A 13,768-nucleotide genomic window follows, 5' to 3' on the forward strand; every position below is an offset into this window, starting at 1 on the left:
CATCTAATAAGAATGGTACTTATGTGTTTCAAACTCATGAACCTATATGATTTTTAAACGGTAAAGTATATTTGTTTGTCTTAACAAACTTCCATAGAAACAATTCTAAAATCACATCTTATACAAAGATACTGCCCCCATTCTCAGAAAGCCGTGCAAACACAGAAGGTTACGATTCTGCCCTCTGGCCATCTATCGATGGTCACCTTGAGGCACCTGTATAGCTGGATACTGTGGCTTACTGTATGTTTGACAAGTTATAATTATTGGACCATGACGCAATATACGATCACGATAACTTGCGGGGTTGGGATCATAAACTTATTGTGTGTACCGGTAATTAAGAATCAAAACAAGCTGAATTGGGTACTTGTACACTGTAGGTAGACTAGCCACCAATTAGTGGAGGACGTCATATAGTTTGAAGTGGATTTAATTCTGCATGATCTTTTAAAGACGTTCAGTTTTTAATAAAGAATATGTAATTAAGCTGTTTTTACGTACAATACTTTTAGAACTTGAAATAGCAAGAAAAATATTATAAAAGTGTATATATATTTTAATGAAAGACGATCTACAAGGGTATCGCTAGACAACTGATTGATAGGCACCAAATCTTTTTGTTTAAAGGCTTTGTATTACCCGGTATATGATTGTATTACTGATAGCTTATTATAAAAGAAAAGGTGTCTCAAAAGCACATTAGGATTGGTTTTTGCTGCAATTCAAAGTTGTTTTTGACTTGTGAAAATGCTTGATGTAAATGATATATATATATATTTAATGCAATTTACCCATAAAACATTTACTTTTGAAAACGTAATATAGACAATTGAAGATAAGAAATGGAAACTACTGATATAAAATCAAATAGACATATACTTAATGAATATAAATCAATCTTCATTACTTTTGCAGTGAAAAGGTTTTATTCACGTATACTAAAAAATATTGTATTATATAGTTATATATAATGTACATTAAATTGTAGATGTTGTAATTAAAAAAAATAAACACTTAAAAATTATAATTATGTATTATTTCAAATTGAAGAACTTATTCTTCCCCGATCCCTAACTGTAACACATCACCTTGTCTGTCTAGGTCTCAATGTACCTGGACACGATGTCCACCTGTAGTGGACACCGTGTTCACACGTAGTGCACTCCGTGTCTACCTGTAGTCTAAATCTTGTGCACTCCGTGTCTACCTGTAGTCTAAACCTCGTGCACTCCGTGTCTACCTGTAGTCTAAACGTAGTGCACTCCGTGTGCACAAGGGTGTAACCTTTAGTCTACTACCAACTGTACATGTGTGTACTCTTGGGTTAAAACAGGTATAGGGATGGCATGCATGCTGTCAAAATAAGGTCAAGTTCTATTTAACATAATTGTTATTCATTCTCGAGCTGTAATCTGTCGATAGGGGTCGATAGTCTGTTACGCCCTAAAGTAATTAACAATGACTTACTGCGGCAATCAATAGAAAGCATTGCTCACAGATTTTGGCTATAGTATTAAATTCCTTCAAAATAATACACCGAGCATACAGCCATTCAAAATACACCACATATATATATGCATTAGGATATTTCCTACTCAAAGGATTTAGTGTTCGTCTTCAATATGTATAATGGTTTTAAAGTGTTTAACTGGGTCTTCGAGTCTTCAAGAGTTCAGAATTTCGCTCTAGAAGGTGCTATGAACCGCCATGAGCTTTTCCTGTTCTTATATTTTAATTTTGAAAAGAAATATATAATTACCATTAGTTTACAAATAGATTCATTGGTCGTGACAAAAGTCGAATTCCTGACGATATATCTATAATGATGTAATATTCCTTTGTATGTGTATAAGTACGACTCATCATCTGCTATCATATAACGACCCTTGATGGACTGCCTCAAATTACTTTCTGCTTGTTCTCCTCTGAATCCTTCTGATCGTAACGTAGTGTCAGCCATTGCCATGTAACAGAAGACTACATATCTCCAGTATGCGAAGCAATTATTTGACCAGTACTTATTTATAGATAGTTAGATAATAACACCAACAGATTATATGGTGGTATTCTGGCCGTAAGACGATGTTATCTGACACTTTTGGTCAGCAAACACTATCATGCCTATTGGACCTTTCTTACAGTTGATACCTTCTTTCTGCTGTTGTCGAATTGGACTCGTTCAATAAGAACATTTATAACCTCTTTTTAAATTCAGAAATCGGAATTAAAACAGAAAAGACCACAGCGGAAGCACTTTTTTTAATTCAGGTTCATTATTCCTAAGTAATTTCAACGAAAATGCATTCAGATCAGGGAGCGAACTGTGAGACTATCTGGTGTTTTGTAATGTGCATGCACGTGGAGTATAACGAGCAAAGACAACACCTTATCATCTTATGGGTAATGGGATTACATATCGCTTTCTACAAAACGTTGGTGAAAATGTTGAGGACCTTAGAAGAGGATGGGAAACGTGAATGGCCATATTGCATCGTTAGTCCATGCATACAATCACACCCGTCACAGCTCTACAGGAGTTTTCTTTCACATTTAATGTTTGAAAGAGAGCCGCGCCCTGCATTTGGTATTGGATAGAACATCTAATCAACATCTCTTCCAGTATACGTAAACAACCTCAAAAACGATTGAAAGAGTCATTTTATTTGGCTTTGTCGTTAACGGAAAGATCAAGAGTCTGCAGAAGATACAGTACAAAAGTGAATATAGAGGAACCTGTGGAATACTGCAATGGCCGGATACTTGTCTAGACATTAGTATTGACAGGAAAACAAGTTGCCAGGCATATGGAAAAAAGAAGCGTATATTTTGTCGGAATAGACGAATCTGGGTGTTCTCGATTTTCACTTTTATTATATATTTTCATGGCCTAATCTCATGACATTTTAATACCTTTGCTCATGACCAAATTACAAGAAGTGGTCCTTATTTTAGTTTGAAATATCAATATTCAGTTTTACGTTTAGTTATGTTCGGTGGAAGGTTAGGAGGTAATTAAAGAGAAGACCATCATCTGTTTACTTTTCAACAGAATAATAAGCTTTTAGCAATGAATAATATTTTTAATTCAAAGCACAAAAATACAAAGCATAAAAATATAAATCATTAATATTAAGAATAAGAATTTCATTGAAACTGCGTTTCATCGTAAATTAAATTATTCCAAATTCGGCGCAATGTTTAATATATGTAATATATAATACATTGTATAACGTTTAAGGAATTTAAAGCGTATTTGTATTGGTTATAACATTGGGGGACAGTGTATAAACTTACATCAATTACATATTAAACTTCTTTACATGTTAAAGACTGTTTATTTACACTATTAATAGCATTTGTGAAAATGTTCTCAAATAACTTCAGTTTTAGAATTTAGTATTATAATGCATTATAACTTGCTAATTACACTATAAACAGCTTCATCTGACATAAAGATATATGATAGGTAATGCTGGACTCGTTCTTACGTTCTTACGTTACCGTGCATCACGTGTCACGTATGTATAATTAGCGAATATGAAATTCCTAACGTATGCGCTGTATTATTTTCAATAGATTTTTGAGTAAAAGACAACTGGTATTGAAAGACAAAAATGCTCCAGCTAATTGTATTTTGCAAATAAGGTTTTCCAGCTGACAAAATCTTACAGGATCAATTATTTCGAACATAAGACGGACAAGAAAGTATGCCGGTCTCGAAAATAAACCTGGGTTATCTTAACACATATGAATATTAGCTGCGGCTTATTAATCGAGATTTTAAAGTAAAATCATAAACAATCGAAAGAGAATTATACGTTAAATTGCTCATGAATTAACAATGGAATGTACTTATTCGCAGATGCTACAAAATATTCCGAATAATTGAAAGCAACAAAGATGACCTAGACCTTCAGAAAGACCTTGACACTGTGTAAGTGAAGCGACACGTGGCTGCTAAAATGCACCCAGAACAGTGTAAGCATATGAGGATAGGCATAAAAAGTAGCAAGAATCACAATGAAGTCGAACAAGTGTACTATCTCAACGGAAACTGCATGCAGAAAACCTTCCAGTAAAAAGACATAAGAGTAATTAAAGACTCAGAATTAACATTTCATGAACACATATAAGAAACAGTTAAGAAAGCAAACTCGATGTTCGCACTTCTCAAAAGCACATTCCAGATTATGGATAAGGAGTTGTTTATTCTTTTGTACAAATGTTAAGTAAGAGCTCGATTACGCTAGTCCTGTGTGGGCACCATAACTGAAAAAAAAAACATTGAAAAAAATGATGTCCAAAGAAGAGCAACCAGGTATCTCCCAGAAATGAACAATATGACATACGAAGAAAGATTGAAGGAGCTAAACCTAACGCTGGCCTTCAGGAGAATCAGAGGCGATATGAACTATTTATAATAACGAGTCATATTTATGATAAAGAATGCTTTAATGTCATATCACTTTTGAGACACACATCAGATCTCCACAGCGGTAGAGGACATACGAAATAACAATTCCCTATACGGTCAACAACTTTACTCAGAAGGAACTTGTATTTCTCGATCAGAACTGTAACTATTTGGAATGAACTGCCAGAACATGTAGTATCGGCGATTAGTGTAAACTCGTTTAAGAAGAAGTTAGATAATCATTGGAAAAATCAGGAACTTTTTTCAATTACGAAATAACAATATCATAGAAAACCCTAATTTTGTATAAGGTGTATATTATTAATGTATTTTACCATGTAATATGTATCTATACGAGTCTGGTATAGAGGACATAACATAGTCCTGAACCAGAATAAATCTTTTCTTATCTTAAAGGAATGTAGTGTTGTTACTTTTGCATGGAATGACATTATCATGCTGACTTCAAATTCTGTTTTTGTTTTCAATGAAGTATGATTACAGTGGAAACTATTTTCCTCAAAGCTGACATAAGCATAGCCAAGATACATCAAAGGTAGACCTATTACAATACAGACACAACTGCAAGTCTTAACTTTAATTAATTTCGTATTTCTAATGAGAACGTCAACGGATACAGATCAAGAAGTGCATAATTATATAGCCTCCCTTGAATTTGCAAAAGTAAGATTTCAACAACAATTCATGACTGTTTGATATAAAGTCCACTAGAAAACTCTGACTACACGGACAACATCTCGGTATGTTGATATTAGTAATGCTAACGTTTGTTAACTCATTCTTTAACGATTTCCGAAATGTAACAGATATAAATCAGATAACATGGGCAATTTGTAAAACGAACAAGAAGGGGAGAATGAAGTACCCGTGTAACTATATATCCCACACACATTAAAACGACCAGACACACCAACAAACTAAAAAGGACGAAATGCATACATAATATTAAAATGCAACGTACGCACAATGCAAACAGTTGATTGACATATAGAAATATATAGTCATATCAAATAATGTTCAAATATCTCTTTCCAATTGATCCACAGTTCATCACATTTCTAATACATCTAATCTGTTGACTATTTTGCAATGTCTGGATATATAACACAAAAGTATAAAACATGACCAACTTATATTTATAGTATTGTTTACTCATTCGTGTAATTCCACGAATGTTATAAGTGAGAAGGGGAGATATTCCCGGTACAATAAGCCCGCGTCAACTATCGCCTTAGCTGCCATACACTTCAGGTGTGTATACTCGAATGGAGATATTGAATCTTGTTCTATCAAGAATTCTAATGGGACCTCCTTGTTAGAGTTCCGGGCATCAATGTGTGCGCCATTTTCTATCAACAACCACGCCAGGTCCTTCCATAGGCCTGCTCGCCTTGGGTTTTTTCTTTGTTTCCGCCATGATGCTATACAGTGGTGAAGTGGTGTGTTACTCTCCTTGTCTGTGGTATTCACACGCGCTCCTGCTGTAAGAAGACAGCGAACGAGACCAATAGATGGAACATCTTCGTCTGCATCATTTGGATGTATCATCAAAGCTAAATGTAGAAGCTGCTCGCCCTCTTCGCTGGATGCGTCGAGCATTACCGCTGTCTTCATGTTGTCGGTGAAACGATCAACATCGTCAGTCTGATACTCTGAACGGTAAAACAACTTCATTAAGTTAATGGCGATAACTAGAAGAGACCTAAAGTTTTGGAATATGTGCTCCTCCAGAGGACGGATTTTCAAAATCTCTATAAAATCCTGTAGTTGTGAAACAAGCATGCCGAAAACATCCAGTACATCATTTGTTTGTACCTAGGACAGAAATAAATTGATTAGTGGCAATATTACTGGTTTATAAGGATAGTTATCTTGAGGACAATTCGCGACAGAAATTAAAGATTAAAAGATTAGAGATTAAAATAATATTATGCACCAAGTATACTACTTTACGTTCAAATAGTTATTTGATTAACCAGATTTTTCCTTAAAAATGTGGAGTTGAATAACAAAATGGTCGTTTGAGACGCACATCAAACTGATTAGCACAACTCAATCCCATGACTTAGTGTTAATACCTACACTGTATGTCAGGTGACTGAGTCTCGTTCAAACCAATGCAGACTAAAGGTATTAACCAATCCCAGTAATTTCGATAGAAGACATCCGGATGATAATTTATCCATTAAATTAGTGTTATGTTGAGAGACACTGTTTTGTGTCCCTAATTTTCATTAGTGTTTACCTTTTCACTGGTATTTCCAGAAGAGGATTTTGTGAATATCTGCTTAAACAGTTTAAGTATGGATTGCAAGTCTGACACTAGTTCTTTGTCTGACGCTGGTTCCGCCTGTCTTCGCAAACTGTAGGCATACTTCCACAGATCCACACCGCGCTGATGATGATTTAAATTGGCGTATATATCTCCTCTGTATTGTATTCCATAAATTGTTTCCTCATGTTGCATGCCCAAGATCCTTTCTCGCACAAGCAATGCATGCATGTACATTTTGTTTTCGTCCGATGCGTCCAATACTCTAGTTTGCTCGGGCGTTGCACATTCTCTGTGAAATCGATAGGCCTGTTTGGTTTCATTTGGTAAATCTTTTATCAACGGTGCCTCTGGATTAGTGTATCGTAGATCCATAGCAGTTTGCCACAAAGCTAATCCCTCCAAAAATCTATCGTCGTTGTCTATAATAGTTGCGCCCATTAGTTCATATCCATTCGCCAGTCGCGATAATTTTATCACTGTATTATCTTTGATGTAATCGAATAACATCCGATTCCCATGAATTGCCGCCAAATACAAGATGTGAACTTTGGAAGTAGTCGTCACGAAATGAGAAGCGCCGACGTTAAGTAGGAACTTAACCAAATCAAGCCGACCGTCTTCTATGGCATAATAGAGAGCTGTATGTCCATGGATGGTTGTCGCATTTACAGACGCGCCGTTATTGACCAAAAACTCACAAAGTTCGAGAGATCCATTCACTGCATTCATTAAACACGTACCACCGTACACATTAGGCTGATGAATATTGGCGCCATTTGTAACAAGATGTTTTACTATGTCTAAATTAGCCAGATAACAGGCGCATCTCACCGGTGTCGAGTAGGTTGAGGCAGGTTGAGGAGGCGGCGTTCACATCGGCTCCGTGGCTAACCAGGAGTTTCACGACAGACAGATGTTGTTCAACAACTGTGGCCCATAACGGAGTCACAATGTCTTTAAAGTTTTCCGATTCCAGTTCATATAAACCTCTAAGGTCATTGTCGGGATTGCATTCTGACAACATATACCTCACAATATCTTCTCTGCCTTTTATGCAAGCAACAAAAAAGGGCGAGCAATTATCTTCGACATGATTAATGATCTTTTTTCGCATTTCGTGATCTGCGTCATGTAAATGTCTTATCAATGCTTCTTGATTGTTTGCATTAATGAAGGTTTTAACAGTTCTACTGATATCCTCCAGATTATTCTTATTTTGGATCCCTCCGTTCAATATTTGTTCTCCCATGCTGTTAACCACAATTATTTTGCAACGCATGCAATAACAGGTTAAGTTTCATCTGTAAATAAAGTCACGAATAGAGCATAGATTTGCAATAAATGTACGACACGGTTGGCAATTCCCCATCCGCGGTATTCCATGGTTTCACTGGCGTTATAACCATCCCTCGAATATATCATAGCTAAACTGAAGGTAGTTCACGAAAAAACAACTGATCTATCACAGGCATGCAAAACTCCCTTCGGATATTCGACCAACTTCTAATTCATACAATTCATTTGGTGTACATCAAAGGGCGAAACTACCTGTCTCATCTGCAGTCACACCTGCAGACCTGTAACTGGTCAGTGTTTAGTTCTCCTGCACGACCTCCTGTTTTGCTATGACTTAGACCAGAGGTACAACGACGGTGATAGTAACCACTGGAATACTTGCATTATACGAATCGAGTTATTCAATGTCTTCCCAACACATATAGAGACTCTAAATCGGTAGACCCTTAAACAGGAAGTATAATTGCCATCCCTGATATAGTCCATACGTCTTATATTAACTCCCAACAAATATAGAGACTCTAAATCGGTAGACTCTAATACATTTAACATGAAGGATAATTGCCATTCCTGATATAGTCCATACGTCTTATATTAACTCCCAACAAATATAGAGACTCTAAATCGGTAGACTCTAATACATTTAACAGGAAGGATAATTGCCATTCCTGATATAGCCCAAATGTCTTATATCATACAATTTTATACGTCATACGTTATAAAACAAACATGAATAAACGATAAAAATAACAAGCATTGTCGATTTATAATTTCTACCTCTATAAATCGAAAAACAGATATGTCTGTACTCAATAGATACTAACCATTTGTATGCTACGATCATCCCATAGTAACACCAAACTGAAAGTAAACAAACGAACTTCGGATCGCGGAAGTAAATTTCATAAAAACACCTGGTATTTCCGATAATGATAACTTATGTACGTAGGTAATATACAAAAATGTGTATTGTAAGGGAGGTTACTCTTAAAGAAATATGTACATTAGTTCTAATGCCGTAAGGAAACGGGATATTTAACAGACCACATGGTTCTGTTCCTAATGTTAATGTTGTAATTGATTTAAGAAATAAAATCACGGATCTAACAAGACATAATCAATTTAATTATTGGAATATCCGCATTATGCTTTTGAATGATATAAATCTGATCAAAAAATTACACCACTTCTAAGTCATACTGTATCGATAAGGGTGTATCACTCAACAATACTAAATAAGAATTTTTCCTATTTATTTATTTATTTATTTATTTATTTATTTATATTCATAACAAACGTTCTATAAGAGAATTCTAGTGAAATGTTGTGTGTATTACTTAACTATTCAAACAATTGTTTTTAGGACTGTGATTGATGCCGACTTGATAGTTGGTTGAAGTAGCGAAGTTCACATTAGTTCCGTAGCTTACGAGGAGTTTCATAACAGATAAATGTCCCTCACTGACGGTCACCCATAATGAAGTGGTTTTCCAATTCTAGTTCATATACGCCCCGAAGTTCAATGCTGGGATTACATTTCGATAACATATACCCCATAATATCTTATCTGATTTTTAAACAACCAACTTCAACATGGTTAATGATCTTTCATCGCCTTTCATGGTCGCCTCTAGGACTATGATTTACGCCAGCTTGATAGAACTTTGTAAAAGTATTTAATCAGGTTAAAGTTGACACGTTTCTATTAATGCTATTTTTACAGTGAGAAAAATACCAAATATGGCCTAATTAGCGATACCGTTTCCCGTTTTAGACTATGAATACAATTGTTTGAAGTCAACATTATACAATACATAAAAATAGTTAAATGCCGTATATTACATTAAATAGACTGTTCTCTCGAATACCTGCCCCACAAACACAATGATCTGCGTATACCAATAGCCGAACCAGCAGATTGGATTTCCAAATTATACAATATCCTTTGTTCAAACGATATAGACGCACTACTAACAAAAGGCCCAGAGGGTCTGTATCGTCCACCTGCTATGTGATGGCAAGAAATGTTCTGAATACAAATTCATTATTTCTTTTTTTAAGAAATTTAATGATTTACCTCCAATTTCCCTATTGGGCCCCTATTTTTCTGCTCCATGGCGTCAGACCCTAAATTAATAAAAACTCTAGTTCCCTATCCCAAGACAAAGTTTCTGGCCCAATTTGGTTACATTCCATGCAGAACCATATGACGAGTAGCGATTTAAAGGATTTATCTCTATTTTCCCTATTGGGGCCCCGCCCCTTCCGCCCCCTGGAGGTCAAAGCCAAAATATATACAAACTATTTTCCCCTTCCCAAAATATGATTTTAACCGAATTTGGTTAAAATCCATACAGGACTTTATGACGAGTGGCAATTTGAAGGATTTACCCCTACTTTCCCCATTTGGCTCCGCCCCTCCTGCCCCCGGGGTGTCAGAGCCAAAATTTATACCAACTCTATTCCCCATCCCCGAAGGATATTTCTGGCCAAATTTGATTTCAATACATTCAAAACTCTATTACGAGTAGCGATTTAAAGGATTTGCCTCAATTTCCCTGCCCATCCTGCCCCCGGGGGTCAGCGCCAAAAATTTTATATACTCTGTTCCCCTTCCCCAAAGATGTTTCTAACCAAATTTGGTTACAATCAATGCTGAACTCTATGACTATTATCGATTTAAAGGATTTGCCTCAATTTCCCCTATTGGGCCCCTAACCTTCTGCCCCCATGGGATCAGAGCCAAAATTTATACAGACTCTGTTCCCCTTCCCCAAGAATGTTTCTGGGCAAATCTGGTTACAATCCATGCATCCCTTCGGGCCAGGTGAGCTAAAAATGCTTCAAATACCTTTACAATTCTGCTATCATATAACGACGCTTGATAGTACTGCCTCAAATTACGTTCTGTTTGTTCTCCTCTGAATCCCTCTGATCGTAACGTACTGTCACCCAACGCCATGTAACAGAAGACGACATATCTCCAGTATGCGAAACAATTACTTTACCAATAATATTTATAAATAGTTAGATAATGAAATCTACAGAGGTTGGAGGTCTCCTGACCCTAGGACGATGTGATCGACTGAAGATATATTAGAGCAAAGAGCCTTGCTCAAACCAGGGCTCCATTGCTGACCATCCACACGTCCTAACCAATGATTCCATGGAATTTTGTCTTGAATATTTGTTTTAACGAAATGTTATTTTGTTTTAACGAAATGTTATTTTGTTTTATCGAAATGTCATTTCGTTTGAACGAAACACACTTTAGTTTTATTGAAATATTATTTCGTTTTAATCGCATGGTATTATTACATAACCATTTTAGTATGATCAGGTATAGATCTGAGGGTCAAAATCTGACGGCTCATATCAAAATTCGAGGAATGATTGGCTCAAACCAGGGCTCCATTGGTGACCATCCACGCATCCTAACCAATGAATCCATTGAAATTGTATTTACTATTTGTCGTTGGAGTCATTTAAAGGATGAATGCACCGTATTGTGGTAATAACGGGCAACGTTATCAGGTATGTTATCATGGTAATAAAGGATTTCGTTGTAATTGCAGTTTATTTTTTCCAAATTCGGTCAACGGTTTGATATCTGTAATATTTACAATTAAGGCTTTTAGTGCAATCAGATTTCTGAATACCGAGTCAAGAATACAGATGATACAGAATGTATGAAAAGTACTTGTTCGAGTACATATCATACACTAGTACTTAATAATGTTTCTCTGAGTTATAATGAATTAAAGCCTTTTTATTAGAGCTGTCAACAAGTTTGTTTCGTATAAAAAGCATAGGTGAAGTCAGAAATATTGGACAAACATCGTAGACTACCGTACTTCACTTGTTCGAAGTGTTAGCAATTATTAATTTTACATGCTATTCCAAACTGGGATTTTTTTAGGTTTCACTTTTATGAAAATTCCTAAGTTTTAAGCAATTACTTATTAAAGTACTATATCACTATTGGGACTTTTTGGCTCCGAAATTCGCTGAATTTTAGTTATCCATACAAAGATAAAATAATTCTAGAATGAATTAACAAATTCTTAATGTTTGTGAAAATATGCTCCTTCGCACATTCTGGACATTATGTTTGGCAATTTGACGTCACAATGGTCAAATTCCAATTTCCCGCCATTTTTTGTTAATTATCCCACCTTTTTCAGGATAAACGCTTCATGGGAATTATGATCGCATGCATGTGCCATCATAAAAAATTGGGCAAATGTGTGTAATGGTGATCAACGCATTCTAAGAAGATTTCTCATGGTGGCACATGCATGCAGAACTTCCGTTTTGATGACGTCATCACGTAAAAGTGTGACGTCATTCACAATTTTGGTGCATGTATTTTGTCATCATATGTATCCATGTGTTATATGAAAATAAATTCAGGTTGCTACATGGAATGTGGTAATTTGGAGCCATATGTATGCCTAATAGACCTTTCTCCACAGGAAAGCATTACAAAAGCCAGTGAAAGCTCCTTAACTTAACTTAAGTTAAGAAATGCTCGTGAAACTAGGTCTTGAGTATATTGAAAGGCAAACTTATTCCAGAAACTTTAATTTTGCAAATTAGATTTTCCTGACAAAGCGAATGTTTCACCTATCCGTTTTACGTAAATCTGAAAAGCTGAACAATTTAGTTTAAAACACTTCATTTCACAAATTTTAATGAAGACTTCAACAGATATGGACCAACAAGTGCATAATTCTATACATGTGTGTAACCTCATTTAAATTTTCAATAACAAAAACTCAACTTATATAATCGCCAAGATTAATAGTCATATGCATATAACACATGCATTGCAATAACTTTTCTGGAATTGATTTTAGAGAAAATATCAGAAATAAGCGAGCGATTTCCACATCTATTGGAGATTGTTTGGTATCAACTCCCCAAGTAAACTCTGACGACATACCTGACTGTTATAACCTTATCGTAGGTATATTGACATTAGTAACATGTGTTATCTGTACACGATTGTCGGTCTGTGTAGGTATATTGACATTAGTAACATGTGTTATCTGTACACGATTGTCGGTCTGTGTAGGTATATTGACATTAGTAACATGTGTTATCTGTACACGATTGTCGGTCTGTGTAGGTATATTGACATTAGTAACATGTGTTATCTGTACACGATTGTCGGTCTGTGTAGGTATATTGACATTAGTAACATGTGTTATCTGTACACGATTGTCGGTCTGTGTAGGTATATTGAGATTAGTAATATGTGTTGTCTGTTCACGATTGCCGGTCTGTGTAGCTATATTGACATTAGTAATATGTGTTATCTATTCACGATTCCCGGTCTGTGCAGGTATAATGTTACGAGTAACACATGATATCTGTTTACGATTCCCGGTCTGTCTAGCTATATTGACGTTAGTAATTCCTCCACAGGGGTTTACATGCGAACCCAGTGTCTTATAATTCACAATTTTTATAAAACACCCTAAGACCTTTCCATCTATAAAGAGCTTTTGATTCTAATTCTAAAGTTTGACTCATTTTCTAAGAAAATATGGCAAAAAATGCTCATTAATGGGTTTTTTCCTATATAAACTACTGTATAGTAAAATTGACGCCCTCCCCGGGGGAAACGTGAGACCCCCCCCCCCCCCCCCCCCCCCCCGCCAGGACCAATATGGATATGATGTTAAAATGCTCTCTCAGGCTAATAATTCTAACCAAGTTTGACTCATTTCCTATGAAAATTGAGCAAAAAATGC

At 35.8% G+C, this 13,768-nt stretch overlaps 1 protein-coding gene across 1 annotated transcript in view; it reads right to left on the bottom strand.

The window, feature by feature from the left end:
* Positions 1 to 13,768, bottom strand: part of LOC138334445 (uncharacterized) — a 47,053-nt gene that overhangs the window by 13,534 nt on the left and 19,751 nt on the right. Inside the window, 3 exon segments of the mRNA XM_069283108.1 lie at positions 5,683 to 6,090; positions 6,692 to 7,132; positions 7,545 to 8,007. Of these exon segments, the coding sequence (XP_069139209.1) occupies positions 5,683 to 6,090; positions 6,692 to 7,132; positions 7,545 to 8,007 (1,312 nt within the window).

This window comes from Argopecten irradians, chromosome 11, assembly GCF_041381155.1.
Source record: "Argopecten irradians isolate NY chromosome 11, Ai_NY, whole genome shotgun sequence".
NCBI classification, from domain to species: Eukaryota; Metazoa; Mollusca; class Bivalvia; order Pectinida; family Pectinidae; genus Argopecten; species Argopecten irradians.